The sequence below is a fragment of the Hyaena hyaena genome, unplaced genomic scaffold (genome assembly GCF_003009895.1).
Source record: "Hyaena hyaena isolate Hyena2069 unplaced genomic scaffold, ASM300989v1 scaffold_159, whole genome shotgun sequence".
Lineage (NCBI taxonomy): Eukaryota > Metazoa > Chordata > Mammalia > Carnivora > Hyaenidae > Hyaena > Hyaena hyaena.
This window is the reverse complement of record NW_024080791.1, coordinates 1,928,981-1,952,489: the sequence shown is the minus strand read 5'-3', so window position 1 is coordinate 1,952,489 and position 23,509 is coordinate 1,928,981. Positions and strand designations below refer to the sequence as shown.

The 23,509-nt window shown below is 35.8% G+C and overlaps 1 protein-coding gene across 3 annotated transcripts in view; it reads left to right on the top strand.

Moving 5' to 3' along the window:
- Nucleotides 1–23,253, top strand: part of PDE1A (phosphodiesterase 1A) — a 322,853-nt gene extending 299,600 nt beyond the window's left edge. For 2 of the 3 annotated variants that reach the window (XM_039239650.1, XM_039239653.1), the window contains 2 exons: nucleotides 17,056–17,172; nucleotides 21,043–23,253. In XM_039239650.1, the coding sequence (XP_039095581.1) occupies nucleotides 17,056–17,129 (74 nt within the window). In that variant the 3' untranslated portion in view covers nucleotides 17,130–17,172; nucleotides 21,043–23,253. Of the gene's footprint in view, nucleotides 1–17,055; nucleotides 17,173–20,552; nucleotides 21,019–21,042 lie in introns of those variants that run through there. The other variant, XM_039239651.1, reaches the window with a different exon arrangement.
- Nucleotides 23,254–23,509: the final 256 nt, after the last annotated feature.

Here is a 23,509-nt window from a genome sequence, read left to right as displayed (position 1 = left end):
TGACAAACATAAGGTGTTCAGATATGAACAGTGATATTTTCATTTATATCAAGGAGTAATATAAAAATATAAAAAGCATATGTCAAAACTTAAAAAACATAGAAGGCTTATGTCAGCTTCACTTTTTCATCAAAAATGCAAATGACTTCTTGATCACTTGAGTGGGTAATGTTTTTGAATACCGGAAAAAATCTCAAATTTCTTTACAATGTAGCAATTATAGACATGACACGCTTTTAAATTAAATCTCTATTTTTTTCATTATCTCCAGCATTTTAGACAACAATGAAACAATAAATCAAGCCATGATTCATAAAGTTTGATGACATCCATGGTGTAAATATTCCCACCGTGGCCAGTTTCAAGTTGTCAGTATGAAATCTCTGAACATGGGAATTGGGAAAAGATGTGCACATGAGATGTTTGCATCGTACAGATTTGGTAGCTATGATGAACTTGAAGACACAAATAATGAAAAAATGGGTCAAAATAATTAGGAAATGATTTTTAATCACTTATCACCTTTGCTTTTAATATAATTTATGTAATTGTAAGTCTCTATACTTTTATTTTTAAGAATAGCTAGGTTGAACAACCAACTTAGGAAGTTCCTAAAATACAACAATCAGGCCATAGGAGCCTGTATAGTTTGGAAGTAGCATTTTGCTGCCCATAAGGCTTTATGTGATCCACATCTGCCACACTTCCTTTATCTTGCTGATTCAATTCTCATTTCTCTTCCTCTCTCTCACCTGCTCCAGCCCAGCTATACTAAACTCCACACTGTCCTTTTGTTTTCTTTCTTTCTTTCAACACATCAGATATGTTCCCGCTTGAAAGGCTTTGTACCAGCATGTCTTTGTTAGAAGCACTCTTCCTCCCAACACATCGTGGCTGCCTCCTCTCTACTCTCCAATGTAGCTCCGGTTGTCACTTGTCAGTGAAGCGTCCTCTGTCAAGCATTTCAAATTCCCCGCAGGTTCTCCCCTTGCCCCCGATCCCCTCTCAACTACTTTCCTATGACACATTATAGATCACTGTCTAACCTATCAATAATTGACTTACTATGCTTAATTTTTGTTGTCTGTTTTCCACCATTCAGAATAAGGTTCATGAGAATAAGGATGTTTGTGTTGATCTCTGATGTTTCTTAAGCTCCTAGCACAGTGACTATCACAAAGTAGGACCTCAAACAATTATACATTGAAAGAAAGGAGAGAAAAAGAGAGAAGGAAAATGGGTTGGGAGGGGCAGACATAGAGAGAGAGAGAGGGAAGGGAAGGGAAGGGAAGGGAAGGGAAGGAAGGAAGGAAGGAAGGAAGGAAGGAAGGAAGGAAGGAAGGAAGGAAGGAGAAAACCTACCATCTAGGCCAAGAAATATATTACATCCCTAGAAGATCCAAATCCTTTTCTAATCATTTTTTTCCGTCTTTCACTCCCATGAGCTAATCAACACCATGAATTTCATGATAGTTATTTCTTTTGTTAGTTTTTGTTTTTGTTTTTTAGCTGTTACTCCTCTTTGTGTAAACTTAATTACATTTAAATACTTAAAAAAGAATACATAATTTAGTTTTTCATGTTTTAAAACTTGGTGTAAATGAAATCATGTGACACACATTCTTTAATGAATATCTTTCTACTCAGTGCCATGTTTTTTGAGCTTTATCCAAGATGAGTTAAATAGCTGTTATCTGCCTCACCAGGGAATTTTGGGATCTTGATAGAAACATGAGACTGAAAACATGTATCCAAATACTATGCAGATTTTTTTAAAAATATTAAGTACTTAAGTCTTTCAAGTAATATGTTTATGGTACATATCAATTTCTTAGTTCATATCAGGTACACAAATAATGTAACTTCTATTATTTTTCTGTAACCAAATACAGTTTCTAGCTGAAATCCTCATGCTACATCTTTGAAGAAAACATAAGCTTATTATTCAGATATTTTAGTTGAATCAGAGTAAGCCTGTTCAATTTAGGATTCTTGATTTCCTTTTTCTTCTTAGGTGACATCAAAGTTCCTAATGTGATATGGGATAACCACTTTGCTTGACTTCTTTCTCTCTCATCTCCCTAGACATACCCCCTCCCATCTGCTTCTTGCTCTTTCCATCTTCTACCTCTGACATTTGACCTCTGGTTTTGGCCACTCTAGGTCACCAAAGCTTTGCCACCCCCCTTTTGCTTGATCTCTCCTCCTTTTCTCCTAATGCTTTGGAGATCTGATTGTTAAGCATCACACCCAAACCAGCCACATGGTGGCACTTTCCCTCCCAAATTCCTATAGGATGACTCTGTGATACTTCTCTATACTTTTATCTCATAGCTGTCTATTAGAGTTCTGGGCCCATTTTGTTTTTCTTATTTGCCAGCAATCCCTATTAGTCCTTAACACTGCTCCTAACTCTTCTGCATCTACTGCTTAGAGAAAATAAAAATAGATTGTTTTTAAACAACAAAAACATGTTCATGTTACTTTGTATTAAACTACTCTAAAGGATTATGTTTCTAAATATTTGTTCATAAAATGCTTTAGTTATTCCTTCCCATTGTCTTTTTAATCAATCAAATCTCATCATGTAAATAAAATTATGACTTTTGAATTCCCAGAACTAAACCCAAGCATCTTTTTGAGAAAATATATGCATACTGTTTATAGTTCAGAAGGGACAATTAATCAAGCAGAGGGAAACAAAGCCTTTCAAATAAAAACTAGAGCTCGCTCTCATTTTCTTTCTAATCATGGTTCAAAAAGGCAATTAACATCAGTTTAAATGAGATTCTACTAGTAATTTTTAAATAGTATATTCCAAATTATTAGTAAATTATTTATAATACATTTATTTTATTCCTATTTTCAATTTAACATCTTTAGCTTACATTCTATATTATATTATCAGTACAGTAGAGCAGGAGTATGCATTTGGTAGAATGGAACATTTGGAAGATCAGAATTATGAAGTTTTAAGAGGTGGTATTCACCAAAGCTATTTAAGCCTAGACAAGCTTACATAACAGTTTGAACAGTGAGTATGTGCTTATTCATTCACGCATTCAATTATTGTAATGGCAGAACTCAATAGTCTTCACACCTGGCAACACATTAGCATCTTCTGGGCTATTTTGTTTTTTAAAAGTTCAATATGTTAGGTCCCTGGTGGCTTAGTTGGCTGATCATCCAACTATTGATTTCGACTCAGATCATGATCCCAGGGTTGTGGAATCGAGCTCTGCATTGGGTTTAAGATTAATATTCCTGCTCTCCCTTTGCCCCTCTCCCCTGCTTATGCTCTCTATAAAAAAATAATTAATTAATTAATTAAAAATTCAATATGGCTTATCTCCAGTTTACAGAGGTAGGTCAAAATAGACTACTTTGTGCATTTAAATGAATGCAGAGGACATGGAAGGGGAGAGCAGGAAACTTAATCATTTCATGATCAAGACAAGCCAAGTACAGATTAGAATCTGAGCTAGTTTCACCCTGGCAGGCTATGCACAGGAAACAGCAGTGTGCACCTTGATAATAATACCCCTTAAAATATCTATGTCTTGGGTCACATATCTCCTCTGGAACATTTGCCTTCTACTCCTGGAAAAGTCAATGGACTTTCTCTCTACCTTAACCCTTGTTCTTTTTTCCTTATGGAATATTCTCCTTCGGTCCCTCCTCCACTTTGCTTATTAAAATCCTACCTATCTTGGGGCACCTGGGTGGGTCAGTGGGTTAAACATCTAATCTTGATTTCAGCTTAGGTCATGATGTCTTCGTTTGTGAGTTCTAGCCCTATGACAGGGTCTGCGCTGACAGAGTGAAACCTGCTTAGGATTCTCTCTCTCTCTGCCACTCTCCCACTCATGCGCTCTCTCTCTCTCTCTCTCTCTCTTTCAAAAATAAATAAGTAAAGCATTTAAAAAATCTTACCTGTCTTTCCAAACTCCATTAAATCACCTTCTCCAAGAAGTCTATCACTTAGTTATGTAAGCATAGCTGTGTTATTTATACTCCAGTTGGGATATTTATCATATCAGACCTGCAGTATCTAAATGGGATGAGAAAAGTGCATTCAAAAGAGGCCTACTAAAATCAGTGTTGGAGTAAGAGTGGCAACGGAAAGGAGCTTCAGGATATGTTTCCAATTGCACATGCCTCATGGAGATTCCAACATTCCTGTGCACTGTCTCTCCACGTGAGAACCATTGCATATTATAAGATATTGTTATTGAAATGTTTTGCACATATGAAAGCTATGGACCCTGACAAGAAGTTGAGAACTGTTAATGATGTCACTACAAAAATATTTACCGAGGCCTACTATATGCAAAACAAAAGCTTGTAGGTTTTTCCGGAGAGCAGAATTCATGGGATATTCAGCTTTAGATCTCCAGTTCTGCCCAAGGCCAGGTAAACACTTGGTCAGTGTTGGGTACAGGAGAATTGACTCCATTTTATAAAACTCTGATTTTAGTGGTGAGTCCTTATAAGTGAAATGACATTACCCACGATTTTGTACCATATATTTTTTGTTAGCCAAAATATATAGAAAGAGAAAAAGCCAACTGATAAATGGACAAAGGGAGAACTAAATGTTGGGGTATTCCCCAAAAGTCTGTTGCACAATATCTATATTTGCTATGTTTTCAGACACCCAAAAACTATTCACTTGCTCTAATTTTACTTTGTGCAATATGAGTAATATCTGCAAAAATTCACAGGAGTGTTATATTCACAGAAAAACTCTGGAATAAACAGTGTGACAATAGAAATTTTGGGAGTAGATGGGGCACCTGGGTGGCTCAGTCGGTTAAGCGTCCGACTTCAGCTCCGGTCATGATCTCATGGTACGTGAGTTCGAGCCCCGCGTCGGGCTCTGTGCTGACAGCTAGCTCAGAGCCTGGAGCCTGTATCAGATTCTGTGTCTCTCTCCCTCTCTGACCCTACCCTGCTCAAGCTGTCTCTCTCTCTCAGAAATAAATTAAAAAAAAAAAAAAGAAAAGAAAATTTTGGGAGTAGAGAAAATGGTGATGAGGAAGAAGGTAGTAGGTTGGATGTTGCAGTGTTGAGCGGAAGTGATGGGGACAGAATAAGATTGAGGACATGGGCAAGAAGTAGGGAACAGCTCTCAGAGACAGTTCTGTCTTCTAGGTTCTACTCTTCTCTAGCAAGTGTAACCAGAATTTGTAACCAGAACTTTAGGGTTGCACAGTTCTCACACTAAGAGACATTCAAGACTTTGTCATATTCTCCCACTAATTCCAAATTCCAAGCACATTGAAAGCTTTGTTGTCTTAACATAATAGCTCTGAGCAAAAGATAAATCTCTTTGTCCCACTCTCCTCTGTTCTGTCTCCATAGCCTTCAGTCTTATATTCCTCTGGATTCACGACCTCAACTCCTCTCTTTTCCCTCTCTGCCACTAAATTCCCCTCAGTTGCACAGAACAGTTTTGCTCTGGCCTCAAATTAACCCATTCAATAAAACAGAAGGCTGACTATTGGTCTAAATTGATATCTACAGTTCTGCACACATGCCTAGACATGTCTGGAATGATCATGGTTCAGTTAGAAGTTTCAACTTCATTAGCATTTCTATCAAAAGTTTTATTTCCTATCACAATTAGGACATTTTTTAAAAACTTAATCCCTGTATCTATGCATTCCTTTGTAATAAGCTGATCATCATGAGTTACTAATAAGTTAAATATTTTCTTATTTTTGCACATTTTATAACTTACTTGAAATGTATTGAACATATGATAATATTTTAGTCAAACAGGATTATTTAAAATCATATTTTGCTAGATAAATTCATAGATTTCTCAACAGGAAACAAAAAGTTATCCAAAATAAGTCTTTTAATATTGCTTGAAAAATTAAAGCACAAAACTGAAAAATATTCCCACCAGAAATAAAGGAAATATGTTTAAATGATGGGAAAGTATTAAAATTTTTAAAAGATCAAATTTACATTATGATTAACATGACATTTTAATACATTGCAATAGGTTCATTAATTAAACCTTATATATTGTTATTTGGATTTGAAATATCTTAAAATACACACTTACCAGTGTGTATGGTAAGTGATTTTTGTAATCATGTTGGTGTTAATGCTAAATAGAATGCAGATTCCTTTCGTACTAAGTACACACTTATTTGCAAGGCGATATACTAAGTTCTTTTTTTTTTTTAATTTTTTGATGTTTATTTATTTTTTTTGAGAGAGAGGGAGAGAGAAAGAGAAACAGATCTCAAGTGGGGGAGGGACAGAGAGAGAGACACAGAATCTGAAGCAGGCTCCAGGCTCTGAACTGTCAGCACAAAGTTCGATGTGGGGCTCGAACCTACAAACCGGGAGATCATGACCTGATCTGAAGTCGAATGCTTAATGGACTGAGCCACTCAGGTGCCCCAGTATACTGAGTTCTGTTATGGTCTCCATCCTATTAAATCAGCCAAACAGCCCTATGATTTAGGTACTATCACCATTTTACCAATGTGAAAGCTGACGTGTCTGTTGAAGGGCATGTAAGTTATCCAAATTACAGGTTTGTACACATATTACATATGAATCTTCCTCATTCCTTTTCACAGTTTCATTTAATACAGAGAAGATATCAAGATAGCAGTAAATCCAGAAAGAAGTAACAACTTTTTATGAAAACTTACCCCAGTAATAGCATAATTTTAATCTCAACACAGCTGATCCCATGAGCTTTCAAATGTGCACTTACATCCCATAGACATTTTTATTTTAAAATGTTGAAAATTATGAACTTGGGAGTGGAATTTTACACTGTGTATTTATCTTCCCATGGGTCATTTACACATTTATTACAGCAACCTCACAAGGTAGGAATTGTACTCTGATAACACTGTGGCTCAGAGAACTTAAGTTGTCTAAATCCATACAATTAGTCTTCGAAAAGACTGGGATTTGTGCCGCGTTCATCTAAACTCAAAGCCAGTAACCTCTGGATAGTTTCTAGATCATCATCTAGCAGCTGGTTGTGACAGGTTGGTTTATTTACATTTTCTAAATTTTCTTACATAGCAGAAGTCTTGCCTAACCTGTTTGTTTGTTTTTTCTTTTTAGTGTTTTTATTTATTTCTGAGAGAAAGAGAGATAGCGTGAGCAAGGGAGGGTCAGAGAGAGAGGGAGATACAGAATCTGAAGCAGACTCCAGGCTCTGAGCTAGCTGTCAGCACAGAGCCTGATGCGGGGCTTGAACCCATGAACCGTGAGATAATGGCCTGAGCCGAAGTTGGACGCTTAACCGACTGAGCCATCCAGGTGCTTCCCAACCTGTTTGTTGATAGAGAAACTGTAACTGCAGCAGAACTTAGGAGCACTTTAAGTGATACTGTTCAAGTATGTGTGAGCTCCCCGCTAGTATTTACATGGGCAATGGAAGTTAGAAGGAAAGTGGAAGGAGCAGGCTTACACCCCTAGTGATTTTGAGCTGGCTCAGGGACGATGAAGAAGTGGTTTCCCTGGGTGCTGTGATGACGACAAGCAGAGGGGAGGTGTGTATTGGTAGGAGCACAAGTAGTATGATGTGCTCTTTACTCAGTTTAGAAATGAAGCTGATATATCTTGGGGCAACTTTGAGATTTTATCCATAGTTGGATGTAATCAGGAAATAAATTATTTCCAGAAGGTTCCACTGATCTTCTCCATCCAAGGCATGGCTCTTGTTCTTTCTGATGGTCCTTAATGAGAATTACAAAGCATTTGTCTCTTTTTCTTTCTTGAGCATTATTTCATTGTTATGCTTAAAATTTTCAGCTAATTCTGTCTTTACCGTCATTTTAGTTGGATCACTAAGAACTTAAGGACATATATTGATTTAAACACAAAGTTTATGCTACATTTATATACAAATGAATAAATATAAGTTAAGTCCTATGTCAGTATCTTTCTTTCAGTATATGTTTTCCATGTACAATATTCTTTTTCTTAAAAATATATTTCTATAATTCTCCTAAACTAGAGATATAGTCAACATAAAGTCTTATAAATAGTAAAGGGAAGAAACTTAACCTCCAATGAATTAAGAATTGCTTTGAAACCCGTATTCAGCCAAAAATGTCTTCCTGTACTTTGCCATAATGTTTATGAGCTTACCAAATGCTTCTGAGTTAGGGAAATTACTTATGATATTTATATTAAATTAAAAAAACGTAGGATTAGATTGTGCATGACTATAGCTTATGAGATACACACATAATATAAAGTTTAATGATTTTCTCAATGCTTTCTCATTAGATTAAGGAATGATAGTGTGCAATTGTTCCTGAAAGTTAAGTTATAACCTACATAAGGGCAGTGGGTCCCTCTAACTCTGTATTTCTTCAAAGAACTTGATTTTTTTGTTAGGATTATTAAAATACATTAGTAGGAAAAAGATAAAAGATAAAAGAAAGTATAGTTATATCTTTTTTTTAATGTTTTAATGTTTATTTTTGAGAGAGGGAGACAGAGGGTGAGTTGGGGAGGAGAAGAGTGAGAGGTAAGACACAGAATCTGAATCAGGCTCCAGGCTCTGAGCTGTCAAAACAGAGCCCGATGTGGGGCTTGAACTCATGAACCATAAGATCATGACCTGAGCCATAGTCGGACACTTAATGGACTGAGCCACCCAGGCATCCCTATAATTATATCTTTATTTTCAAAATAAGCCACAGATTCCATATCATTTCTTTATATAATAAAGTCCTATATCATAATACTTGTATACTACTTGTTAATAGACAATATTAATATCCTTCAAGATAACTTATTAGATTCTGAGAGTATCTACTCTAGTTGAAATCAACTAGAATTGAGCTCCCTTAGAATAATAGCTTTTTAGACAATACATCAAATGGTTAAGAAAAAAAGTTGAAATAGAAAAAAAAAAGGCATCTGGGTGGCTCAGTCAGTTGAGTGTCCAACTTCGTCTCAGGTCATGATCTCACGGTTCACAGGCTTGAGCCCCATGTTGGGGTCTGTGCTGACAGCTCAGAGTCTGGACCCTGCTTTGGATTCTTTGTCTCCCTCTCTCTGTCCTACCCCGCTCATGTTCTGTCTGTCTGTCTCTCACTCAATAACAAATAAACATTTTTTTTTAATTTTAAAAAGGATAAAAAATCATTTGAATATCACTGCTGATGAATGCAAAAGCCAGAAAAGATTTTAGGAACAAAGGTAAAATATATTGAAAATTAAGAAAAAATATATCAATTATATTTATCTTCATAATTTTTCCACAATAATTCCTACAACCATGGATAATTATAAATGCTAAGTACAATTTAATTATTCCAGCTTTTAGATAATATTGTCTTAAGATTTTTTAAATAAGCACCCTTTTTTTCAGAAGCAAAAAACAGTTCATACAAGCATTAAGTTTTCCTGATCAGTAAACATCATTAAGTAAAACCTCATGTATGGTGGCAGCTCTAATTTGTCCAAAAGACTTGGAGATTTCAGTTTACCTGCTGGAAATCTACCTGGCCCCATGAGAGAAGAAGAATCTGTTTTTTTGCAGATTACACAAGTGACATCCCTAACTACATAAATAAAAGCTACAAATTCCTAGGTTGACCTTTCAACTGCTGTGGCTCCACCAATGTCTTTATGCTTTCAAATAACTGTTTAAATGGCATTTATAGCATTTCTCTTTACTGAGATAATATGTTGAGTGTGAATAAATTTTGTTTGAGTATCTAACCACGAATTGTGTCATTTCTGCAATAAAGCTTATATTCCCACTTTGATGTCCCTTTTCTAAAACATCAAAAAGATAACGTGACTTCCATAAACTAACTTTATCTTTTACATTAATTGTACCATTTTTCTGAACAAATGTTTTAATAGTTTTCTGCCATTAAATAAATGTGACTGATAAAAATTTTAAGGGGCAGATATCCTAGAAAAATGTTTACATTATAGTAGGAGTGAACAGCAAGAGTAAAATGGCTTCATATACCGTTTTTGGGGGGGGATTTGAGAATGACTTGTCTAATATATAATTCTATATATCAGGTTACCCAGTTATTTCTCCCCTGAAAAACCTGTTTGTTTGTTTTTTTAAAGCTGCTCTTATATACCTTCTTTACTGTGATTCTTTAACAGTCTACTTAATGGTTAATTGACTAGTGGGAACACCCCAATAATTAGTTAGCTGAGGCTGTCCTGGTGTCTAATATTGAAGAACATATTTTCACAAAGACATTTTTTTATTATTATTCTCTGCCTCTGCCTTTAGAAATAAAGGCTATCATTTACCATGAGATTTAATTTCAAAGATAAGGCATAAGCTCATACTAAGGAAACACAGAAACATAGCAGCTATTAAATAAACTATACCCAGGAAGACTACATAGTGTACAGTTAAGATCTAGAACGCTGGGCCTAGACTATCTGTTCAATCCTTGTCCAATCGCTTGCTTGCTGTGTAACTTTGAGCAAGTTACTTAATCTGTTTCCGTTTGCCGATTTTTAACATGAGAATCACAAAAATTATGTCTATCCCAAGAGCTATTGTGAAGGTTAGATGAGTCAATACATATAAAGTATTTAGAATTTAGTGTTTTTGACAGTAATTGTTACTACTTTCCTGGGCTCACATATGTGTCTCCAAACTACATGGAGATCTTATAGAAGGCTTCCTTAAAGAAGTATATTATGGAAAAACTCTACTTGATCATAACAATTTTGGTATGAGATAAAGCTTAACTCATCAGAAAACGTACAATGGTTCAATTTCATCAATCAAGTGGATTGAGAGGCCCCTGACCCACCCAGTAGGTAAAGCATGCAACCCTTGATCTCAGGATTGTGAGTTCAAGTCCCACACTGGGTATATAGATTACTTAAAATATTTTTTTAAAGATTAAGTTTGTTGATGTATGGTGAATTGATCTTGACTCTTCTATTACCTTTCCATTCTTTTTTAAAAATTTTAAAATGTTAATTTTTGAGAGACAGACACACACACAGAGCATGAGTCGGGGAGGGGGAAAGAGAGAGGAAAGCAAAGAATCTGAAGCAAACTCCACGGTCTGAGCTGTCAGCACAGAGTTCGATGTGGGGTTCGAACTCATGAGCCATGAGATCAAGACCTGAGCCAAAGTCAGACACTTAACTGACTGAGCCACCCAGGTACCCCTCACCTTTCCATTCTTAATTAATCCATCAAAATGATCTCTCCAAAGAATCGCTCAAATCCAACCAGTTTTCTGGAGGATTCAGTGAAAGAATGGAAGTGGCTTATTCTGAATGGTGGATATAGTGGCCCAATTTGAAGAGCTGAACATGAAAAACCTTTATCTAAATACTTTCTGTTGAGGATTCTTCCACCTAAAAGTTACTTGCCTTTATTTATTCTTGGTATAGAACCCTTTAAGAAAAAGTTTTTAAGTATCCTTCAGACCTAAAGACTAAAAAAAAATTTCTTTAGCTGACCCAAAAAACTTAGTTTATGGCAATTCACTTCTTTCCCAAAAGAATTTATTAACATCTTAATTTTTACACCTTAAACTATGCCTAAGTTTAGATCAATTATAGTCCAGACTCTCCAGATCTGAGTTTATTCCTTCTGGGACTCTTGCTCATGCTTTGGGTAATATAATGCTGCCTTGTTAACTATAGGAATGTAGGGATTCCTTAGAATCATGCAAAAAAAAAAAAGATTTATATCTGAATTTTTTTTACCTTTTTTACATATATTTAATTTCTATGAAGAAATTTTGAAAAATAAAAAAAATAAAAATAATCCAATAGATCTCTTCAGATAAAGTTTAAAATATAAGCCTTCAAGAAGAAATGGTGAAAATCTTCAAGAATCTGATGTTCAAACTTCATTTCCATAACCTCTTCAAAACCCAGCCTAGGCCCATTCTTTAGCAAGACAACTGTTAATAAGTAAAATTGGAAGCATTGACTAATTTTGATTTGTATCAAGAAACTTTTGTGGAAGTAAAGTATTCAGCCCAATAAACTCATCACTCTGGACATGTGATTTATTCAGAAGGGACCTATGTTCCCATATCACCCTTCCATCTTGGGCTAGGCTTCTATAACATATGCTGAGCAAGTCTGCTGATTAAAGAAAACCCAGAGACATTGGTAAGAAATAGAAATGTCATCAAATAAAAGGAATTCAACAAAAACAAAATAATAGTTTTGGTGTTAGTAATGTAGAAATTATAGATGATTTATTTTATGTTTTATTTTAAATAAATTCACCTCCATCATGAGAGTAATCCTGTTACGTGAATCTTTATAGATTACAGATCACACTATTCCCCACAATCCTGGCTGAATGTTGTGGATCAATAAAGTGCTGTGTGACTAATTGCTTAAAGTGCTTTTATTTTAAAGCATGGATTTACAATTTGTAAGTGTACTTTAATAGGAACAACTTGCATTATGACCAAGAGAAGCAATTTATTCCACTCCTACTTAAAAAAAAAAAAAACTGTAAGTAGATGATACACTCTTCGCACATCCCTTCTAATCGCCTCTCATCATAACCAGCCTAAGTTAGACAGGAGCATGTACGTAGGAGAGGAAAAAAAGGAGCATGGGAAGGCATTTTTAAAGAACACTAGCCTTTCTCATCCCAGGTTAAAGGATAGCTGGATATGTGAGATTGATTTGTATTTTGGCTGATTTTTGAACCTTAATCAAGATAGCTACCAACTAAGCTCTCTAAGATTTATGACTTAATGCTAAATAAGATGGAGGAAAAATTATTTGTTTGGAGTTTTGGTATCCCCAATTCAACCAGTCTACAAATTTCTTTTTTTGTTTTAAATTCTTTTTTTTCCTTAAACAGTTTCTTGTCAAGTTGGTTTCCATGTAACACACAGTGCTCATCCCAACAAGTGCCCTCCTCCATGCCCATCATCCCCCTTCCCCTCTCCTCCACCCCCATCTGCCCTCAGTTTGTTCTCAGCATTCAAGAGTCTCTCATGGTTTGCCTCCCTCCCTCTCCCCAACTATTTTCCCCTTTTCCTCCCCCGCGGTCCTCTTTAAATTCCTCCTAATCCACCTATATGTGCAAACATATGGTATCTGTCCTTCTCTGCCTTATTTTGCTCAGCATAACACCCTCTAGTTCCATCCATGTTGTTACACATGGCCAGATTTCATTCTTTCTCATTGCCACGTAGTATTCCATCATATAGATAAACCATGTCTTCTTGATCCACTCGTCAGTTGATGGACACTTAGGCTCTTTCCATGTTTTGGCTATTGAGAGTGATGCTATGAACATTGGGGTACATGTGCTCCTATGCGTCAGCATTCCTGTATCCCTTGGGTAAATTCCTAGCAGTGCTATTGCTGGGTCATAGGGGAGTTCTATTGTTATTTTTTTGAGGAACCTCCACACTGTTTTCCAGAGGGGCTGTACCAGTTTACATTCCCACCAACAGTGTAGGAGGGTGCCCATTTCTCCATATTCTCGCCAGCATCTAGTCTTCTGATTTGTTCATTTTAGCCACTCTGACCAGCATGAGGTGGTATCTCAGTGCCGTTTTGATTTGTATTTCTCTGATGATGAATGACGAGCATCGTTTCATGTGTACAAGTTTCTCAAATAATATTTATAGTCTATTATCAGGGACATCTAAAGATTCCTAGAATTTTGGAATATGCATACCAACAATATTTGCCAAATATGCTCTCTGTAGCAGGTACGTACCTGCTAATAATTACGTATTCAGATTGATGCAGATTTAAGTGTTTTTTGTCTCCATGGGAAAAATGAAGAACAGAGTCAAAGGACATACACTCTCTTGACTCTTTCTTCCATAGATGGAAATTCATACATAAAGAGTCTTCTCCAGTAAAGAATTGGATCATAAACACTAAAAATTAGGAAACTTGTAATGTTTGTGGTCTTTAGGTTAGAAACAATTCATTGCTCTAGGTGTGGGTGAATACGCAAGGAAAACAGTGCAATTTTAGATCCTTAACATCTACAGTGGATGGTTGACTATAGTGTTGCAGAGTGAGGAGTCAGAAATCATCAAGACAAAAATGATAACAGAGTTTTCACTAATTTACAACTGTTGGTTTTTTAAGCATAGGTATTTCAGTCACTTATCTATGTTGAATTTTAAATTGAAATATTTCTCATTGTTCCTGGAGTCACAAATCTCTATTATTTCTCCTCCATGGGATTAGCAATAAAACATTTGATTCCTTCTTGCAGCCCTTTGCTTTGACATTCCCCAGAATATAGGATTTGGTATCTGAGTCCTTCTTAGCCTGACTCTTACTGTAGGTTTTACTGCACAGAGTGGCAGTAAAAAGAGTTTTATTTTTTAGAAAATGCTTCTCACAATTCTTACTATCAAACTATTCATCTCTGAAGAACTGAATTTTGAATCCTCATAGCTTGTCAGAGCAGGAAGATGAAAACTTATCATGTTTACAGTTCTCAACTTGAACCTTTGCCATTGTATTTCTCCAAGCAACAAGGAATGCTTTCACTCTCAAATCTAATAGAAACTTGCCCCTTTGGATCTGGGAGTTATCACTATGCAACCAAACCCTTTGATTTAGTAGTGAAGTACATGACTCAGGTTGAATGCCCAACTCTGCTCCTTCGCTGAACTGTGACCTTGAGTAATAAAAATTATTGGGAAGATTAAATGTTAAAATGTATGAAGCATTCAGCATAGTACTCGGCACAGAGTAAATACTCCTTATATGTTAACTAGTTTTTTTGCTGTTGCTGTTAATATTATTATCATTATTAATAAAATTTGTCACTTACTCATTAATTTATATTCTTTCTTATATAAATCACATATGTATTAATAAACAAATATATAACAACACATTCATGTTAGAATCTGGTTTTAACAAGGATTTTAAATTGTAATTGCTGTATTATTACCATTTGGTGATTTTGTTTCTTATCCTCTCTTTTGTTACTGGTCAGTTCCTTTTCCTTCATTTTTTTTGCCCATTGTAAAGTTTTCCTCAAAATTTTTAGAGCCAGAGAATTACTTATATTCCTCTTTTAATTCAACCCATTCCCTTCATTCGGTTCTGTTTTAATTTAGTCCTAAGTAACAGAATATTAAATCAGAAGTTAAAGCCATGATTCTAAGATGTCAGAAATAAATCCTGTGAGATAGAAATTTCAAAAATTCAAAGCCAATTATAGGATGCCTATAATCCTTACCCAACTCAAGAAAATGAAAGGGTCACGTTGTTAATGGTTGAAAAAAGATTTGCAAGGAGAATTTCTTTAATGAGCTGTCTGCTATTGGGAGAGGTGTAGAAATGCTTCCTTTTTTACCTCAATTCAAGAGAAAAGAGCTGCACCAGGACCCTCAGGGGATACTGGAAATGGAGTTTAGTTCAAACATGAGATCTAACGGGTTAGTTGGTGATAGATCAGCCAAATGAGAGGAGGCTATGTAGGTTTCAGTCTTTCCTCAAGTAATTTATGGGAACAGCGTCTTCATGGGTGCTTCATGTAACACAAATATGGCCCACCCATATTTGGAAGGATGAAAGGACCTTAGCAGACAGAAGCTGAAGATGCAACAATAAATTTCTGGGGGGCTGTAAACATTGTAAATAACCAGAGGTTCATGTGCCCATAGCAAGGCGATGAGATGTCTCCAGCCATGGTCCCTGTCAAGGAGTCCATGAAGAGCCCATGAATGTGCTCATAGAAGAATTAGTTTTCAACACCTGCTGGGTCTAGTGAGTGTGGAGCCACTCTACAGTGGTACTGGTTGAGTAGGAGCTTGGCTTTTCCTCTCAGCCCTTTCTCTCCCTTGCTCCAGCTCAGGAGTCAAGGTGGTCAGTTGGGGAGAGTGAACCAGAAAGAAATCTCAACAGTGACCCCCCTCCCCAACACACACCACTTCTGGACTCTGCCATAGGCTCAAAGTTGGAAAGGAATCTTCTATGATCTCTGTTTGATCTTTGCTTTAAGATTGATGTGCAATATAGGAGATGAGACTTTCAGATGTTGGAGTTGAGACTTGGGCAACTTCATGTGATCACACAATGTTTATATTATGCAAGGATAATTGCAAAAGTCATGATACTACCTGAAAATTTCATCCTGGGACAAAAGATAACTTTCCCTTTTTGAGTATGTTTTTAAAAGAAAGCAGGAGACAAATAATTTTGCTTTGTGAAAACACCCCATAAATCTTATATGCTCATTACTTTTATAATCCCAATTTAAAAATCTGTTGCAACTGAGATGACACAGTCTTACAATATATGTGAAAGAAATTACCTCAAGATAACTGGTGTGATGCCTGTCAGTGTATTTGATCTAAGTTCAAATAGAACATGCCATCATATATGACTATTTCCTGAATATCAAAGTATTTTGAGTAATTTGCTCAAAATTAATTTCTGCTAAATTTTACTTTATTTTTTGTATAAGACATTTTTATCTATACATTCTGCTTTATATTATTATTTGTGATAGATTCTAGGCAACCTTTCCAGAAATGTTGGTATATTTTCCATGTTAATTTTTTTTTCTTCAAGGTATATATAAATGATAAGTGACTCTGAGATTATAAATTCCATGAGTTTGTTTTGACAGATTATGTTTTATCTTAAAAATTACTATTCTCTAATAGTCATTTGTTCAAATTCATAGCAACTAAGTAAAGGACACTGATCAGTAGAAGGATTGTTTAAAACAATGTGTTTTGATTTAAAAATATCAAGGAAAAAACATGCAAAATTTTTATGCTTGCCTTAATATATGTTTAAGCATGTCTCATGAGTTTCAGTTCTGTATTACCAGATTAAACTACAACTTCATAACGTTGTGTAGCTACTGCGAGATAACTTGCTGAACTCTAAATCAAAGAGTAAATTTAAAAGTGATTTAAATCTAAATCTGAAAAGAATGTGTTTGGTAACTTCAGAGAAATGTGCCATAAAATCCATTGAAAAATGGAGACTTCAACATTTACTATTTGCTTCAGATTCCCGACTTTATGAGGTTTTTTCCACAGGCTTATTTTGTTTTCTTTCGTCTGTTTGCTTGTGTTTTAGGTGAACCTGATCCTCGTAAGAACTCAGAAGATCTAGTAAATGCTGAAGAAAAACATGCTGATACACACTCATAGGTTTGAAATACATTAAAGGCTTCTGTCATTTTAAACATAAGAGGTAATTTTATTTTTTAGACAAGATATCTAATTTTCAAGATGAATGGGTTGTAGATATCACTAGAGGCAAAATTACCTTATTTCAATGCCCTCCTGGAATCTTCTAAAAAAAAAATCTCTCCTATCTTCTGAAGTAAAATCTTAAATATTTGCTTTTTCAAAGAACTTAATTTGCTCATCAATAAAAATTATACTTAGTGAGACATTTTAATCCTTTAAAATAATCTGTAGGCTGATTTCTCTTCCTACTTCATGTAGGACATTATGGATGTTTACACTGGGTGGTAATAACAAAGCAAGTACATATTATGAAACAAACATCAATATGTGCTAAAATCTATAGGCATTTGTTTGCATCAGTATTGTTTTTTTGTTTTTTTTAAATTCAGCTTCTGGGGTCTGCTTCCAGGTCTGCTTTTTATCTAACAAATTATAGATTGAATTATAACTCTGGGAATGATGCCTTGGAAATCTAAATTTTTAATAATCCCGTCTGTTGGTTATTTTGTGCACTGTAGTTGAGAACCATTGTCTTAGGCCTAATTGCAAGCTGTTAGTAGGGAAGGATGTGCATTAATAGTGGAGATGTCTTAGTGTCTCCTACAGAAAGTAAGAAACAAACCCGGTGTGGTATAAGGAGTACTGTTCTTGGAGGTGATGGCCACAATAGAGAGAATGCTACGGATGCTATATACCAAGTCATTGAAATGTTATCAGTGGCTCCTCACATGTTGCTTTAGATATGAAAGAGTTAAACTGTGATTAGATTTTAAGATGATTTATCTCTCAGTATTCTTGAGTTGGTTTTAAGACTGTCTTCTCTTGATAACAGTTTCCTTAATACCAACTATCAAGGGTCAGGCACTGTGGTGAACATCTTACATATATTATCTCACTTAATTCTCCTAACAATTTCAGAGTTGGTGGTTGTGGTTCCTATTTTACATAGGAAGCTTGGGCAGAAATCAAGCCCACAAAGTGGCTGTTCAGCAACTAAAACCCATGTATGTCCACAGTTAACAGTTTTGACATATTGTCTCATATTAGCTATGGCAATTTCTTTTCATCCCTCCATCCAAACCATGAATTTATTACCTTTAGAGCTCACAGCTATTTCAGAAGAGTCTTTAAGTTCCAACGATATACAATGTGCCCTCAAAGTATATTTTAGGAAAAACTAAATTCAGTGGGGTATTTATAGGTGTTTTAAGTACAAAAGGTTTTTTGTTAAATAAATACCATTAGAAAACTGAGTTAAACAAAATTAAACAAGAGTCTTCTTTCCTACTAGATGACCAGTGCACACTATGTAGCTTCAAAAGAGAAAAGTTCAAAATCAGCATTTCATATGCATTTATGATATGAAACTGGAATATTTATGAACATTTTCCAAAAACTGTAGGAAACACAGATCACCAGTACGTTTGTAAAACCGACTATTTAAGCTATGAAGATGTCTAAGACAAAAAAAATTATCTATACATTTCTGGCATCTCATCAGTGAAAGACTTCAGTGGGATTCAACTGGCAGTTAATGAAGTCTCTTTTTTTTTTCAACTAAAAAGTCCCCAAAGCTGGAAGGACTTGAGACCCACTCAAGCTAAACAGTTGTATTTAAACTCAAGCAAGCTTTTAGACAATTTTTTTTCCCCTCAACACTAACTAAATCCTGTAGTTTTCATCTCAGTTGGAGAAAGCTCTGCCTTTGGTGCACAATCTGCCAGAAATCATGGCTTTGAATCGGTGAAATTTATATGCTTTCAAGAAATAGGCAGGTCTTTTATAAAAGGAAGTAACAGGAATGGTGACAACAAGTGACTATGACTTGGGCCCACTGTCTGGAAGATAAGAGCAATAGTCAGCCTTAGAAACTTCTGAAAGGGCACGGCATACCTGACCCAAAGGCTGAAGCTAGCCAGTCTTTGAGTCCAACATATTTTCACCAGGCACAAATCAGAGAACAGTGTTTCCATTGGTTAAGGGATTTTATTATGTAAAATCTTTCCATTTTTAATGTTGACTAAGAAATTTTTGAAACACTATGTAGACCAAAATAAATATGTGTTGAAGGTCAGATTTTGCCCACAGGCTCCTAGTTTGCATATTAACCACACCTTCTTTTTGACCTATAGCTACTCTTTCACTGGCAGTCATCATGGAAAATATAGATCTTATGGAAACCTGGCTGTATCTCTGAAAGCCATTGCCTGCTGCATTCTCAGTGTGGGAGCCCCAATATGAGATACTCTCCCAAAAAAACAATTGACATCTAATTCAATGTGTACCATGATGAAACCTCATAAATCAATGTGCAACACTATACTTAGAGCAAGAAATCAACCTTTGGAAACTACTTGTCACACTGTTGTAAAATTTCGCCACTATTTCTAAGAGATTTCTTTTTTTTTTTTAAATGTTTTATTTATTTCTAGGAGAGAGAGAGAGAGACAGTGTGAGCAGGGGAGGGTCAGAGAGAGAGGGAGTGACAGACTCTGAAACAGGCTCCAGGCTGTGAGCTGGCAGTCAGCACAGAGCCCGACGCGAGGCCCGAACCCACGAACCGTGAGATCATGACCTAAGCAAAAGTCGGACCCTTAACCGACTAAGCCACCCAGGCGCCCCTCTAAGAGATTTCTACCCACAAAACTATTTTGTTTTTCTTACTTTTTGAAATGATATTGTTAATTAAAGTGAATGAGATCAGAATTGGATGTACAATGCATTGCTGCTTTATTATTTCAAAAGATTTTAAAAGGCGTTGGCATATAATTTACTATATTGTCTTCCTTGAAGGATATGTCAGAGGTTTCTGGCACTTCCAAAGCAAACCACTATCAGATTTGGTACTCACTGGGAGGGAAGTGTTCCCTCTTCCTACCAATGCCTGCTCTTTAATGTTGAGTGTACTGTCCAAGAGGTCAAAACCTAATGGGTTTTGGTCTAGATTTAGTTTGTGCATTTGCTTTGTTTGACTTCCACACTGATTTAAAATATCTTTTTGAATATCTTTAAACAGCATTTAGGCTCATTAGTTCACCAGAGTCCTTGTGACTCTACTGGTTTTACACTCACACAGGCCCACTTGCCTGATTTATACTGCCTTCCAGGCTTGTGTACCTCCTTGAATTTGTGCCTTCTGACCCAAAGAATCCAAGTTTTTTCTGAAACTAAAGAATTAAAACACACACACACACACGCACACATGCACGCACACACACAGAAGAAATAACAGGAATTCCATTGGGTATAAAGCCAATATCTATTATATACTGATAAATCCTCTGTTTCTGACGAGGTATATAAAGTCCAATTACCAAACAGTAATGGAAGCATGTATATGACTGAAACATGATTTTCATTTTCATTTGGATTTTATTTCAGGATAATGAGAACAGAACAAAAACATCCTAAATCCTCAACTTTCCACAAAGCTATATTCTTTTTCAGCACACACCTGGATCAGGCCATTTTAATGGACTCCTATATAAGGAACTAACAAGAAGAACATAAATTCTGAGCTAGTAACTCTGGCCATACAAACATATTCAAAGTTGCCATTTTTCCTGGTCAGTGCTTCTGCCATTGTCTTTCCTCCAAAAGACAAGTTTGGAGGAAATGTTTTGATTGTTTTCATTCAGCTTTTTCAATCAAGTCAGAGAAATTTTTAAGACAAAAGTTGGATAGTTAAAATTGTCATCACTTTGAATGAGTAATAGTATGGGTAACTATGTGATAACACACGCAAAAGATGAGGCATTTTTAAAGTTACTTTCTTGTAATTGTTTTATGCAGAGTTCTGTAATTACAAATATTTCAAAGTTTTAAGAAAAAGAAAGCAAAACAAAATTATGGGGAAAAAAATTTTTTGCAGCCCTGAAGAACAGTCTATTTAGATTCTTTTAAATACATGGGAACAGCACGAGAGGTGAGGCTGTTCAGAAGCTGTGGTTGAAGTCTCATGACGGCACTGGAGCTTTACCATGGTCCCACCACCTGATGACCACTTCATTGTAACTGTCAAGCTGGGAAACTGCAGTGAAACCTGTCCCTGGAAGCAGTGGACCAACTCTCCTCTCCTTCCACCCTTGTGGTTTCAAAGCATAAATCCATCACCCACATGGACATCATCACAATGCAAGTCACACGTTACCTACACTCCGGGATAATGAGAACCTTCAGCCATTGTTGGAGACAGACATTAGTGCTCAGAATGGAATTTGCCTTCTGGGGTGTTGCTCCCATTAAGACACAACAAAATATATTACAGACCAAGGGATAAGTGACAAGTGTGTATGTGTCTGTACTCAAAAATCTCTATGAAAATGGAAGGCCACAACTTTCTGTAGAGAGAATGTTATTTGGTGTGACTTTATAATCTTCCTACACAGAAACGAACTGCACTATTTGAGACTCTGCTTCCTTGTCATGTTTTGCCTGAGCATGTGCAGAGCCCTTCCTTTGCTCCAAATTGAAGAACTACTTTTATTTGTTATTAGCTGACAAGAAAGGTCAAGTACAATTAGCTGTTGTAACTTTTCACTGTGCAAATACTCCGATGATTCTGAGATGAATCTGTCTTTGTGAACGGTAGAAACTGGATGGAAAAAATCAAGAGTAGCCATCAATTAAAGAATAAAGTGAAGGAGGGTCCATCCATCCTATGGGTTTTCTGTTGCACCTGCTTTATTCCTGGGTTCCACAATGCTAAGCAGTATTTTAGAAATTGATAGATTCAGAAGCTTTTAAGGCTGAGTCGTGGGGTTTTATTACCCACAACTTAGATCTCCCTTAATGTGTAAGCCATATTCTATATGCATATTAGGTATGCATCATTCTAATTTAAGATATATTTGCGCATAGACTATGTATAAAGTGCTTTTAAATGTTCTGTGAATAAGGTCCTTAATTTTTGTTTCACCTGAATCTTGTGTAGAACTGAGCTAAATAATTGAATTGTATCATAGAAATTATAATGCAATTGATATTTTAAATGTAAGCAGTACAAATTGATCTATGATGATGTGTTGGGGCAAATTTATAGATATGTACATCATGGTGACTTTTTGTCTTTTAAAAAAATGGACTTTTTATTTCTATTTATGAAGACATTATAACTACTGCTTTCAGTGTCTTTTTAAAAATAGCTATTTACCAGCTAGAAAATATTCTGCATTTAAAATAGAATCTGACTATCTGGGAAATGTAATTACTTTTGTTCTTCTTTGAGCCAGTTGTCTTTCAGAAAGCTAGAGTATCTCTCTAGGGAGAAGTAAATTGAAACATGGCTCAATTGTCATAGGAAACTTGTCTACTTTGTTCCCATTGATACTTTAAGATCTATAGATTTGTTACTAAAAAAATAGAGAAATATAATGAATTCATCAGTGTCTGTATATGGGCTTTCACTAATTTTCCAGGTTATTTAACTTATAAAGCACTGTGACTGAATTTCTAGAGGGAGTGGAGAAAACACACTCCACTTCTTCAGAAGAATTGTCACGCTGTTGATATGCTTTTTTCCTTTTCTAATTTACCTTCCTTTCTCCATTCCCTTCTTCCTCTCCCCTTTTCACTTCCCTTGTTCTTTTTTCCCTTCCTTCCCTCTAAGACGGCTACTAACTAGTGTGTACTGGCAAGAGTGGGTGTGGTTACCAGTGCCCAGCCCTCTGCAAACACCGTGGTTGGGTCTACCTTGAAGAAATGGTCCGGTTGATGAGTCAGGCCTATGCAGCTCAGATGTCCTACTTTGCATTTTTATCCTCAGCTCCACCACATATATCCAACAATTTCATATGCCTTTTTATTTAACCAGTAGCTTTTTTATTTAACTTTTAACTTGACAAGCTACGATTCTTGTGTTTTTATTCTGCTGTAGTTCTCTGTATTCCCTATTACATATGATTGTTAAATAAATCATACTTGAGGGAAAAATATTGTGAAACATTTGGTGTCTGATATAATTCAATTTGGTGGGACATTGAAAAGTTGGAGACATCAGAATACTGGATAGATATGAGTTTTGATATGAGTTCTGTCAGAAGATGATTTTTTCTCTTTTAAATAAATATTCATTGAACATTTATTAGTGCAGCTATTATTTGCAAGCTCCTGGCTAGATCCATGTTGCACATAGGAATCTGGAAACCTGCATCTTTTCTCTATAAATTTCATAGCTTATAGTAGAGATCATTCATACACATAAATACCCAAAATGCCACATTTAAAAGTAACCAGGTGCAAGTAAAATGCACCTGTGGATAATAAGGAGGTAAAAATTGTATCCTTCTTCAGGGCTTCTAAGAAGGCAGAATAGCTTACATATGAGTTGATACTCACTT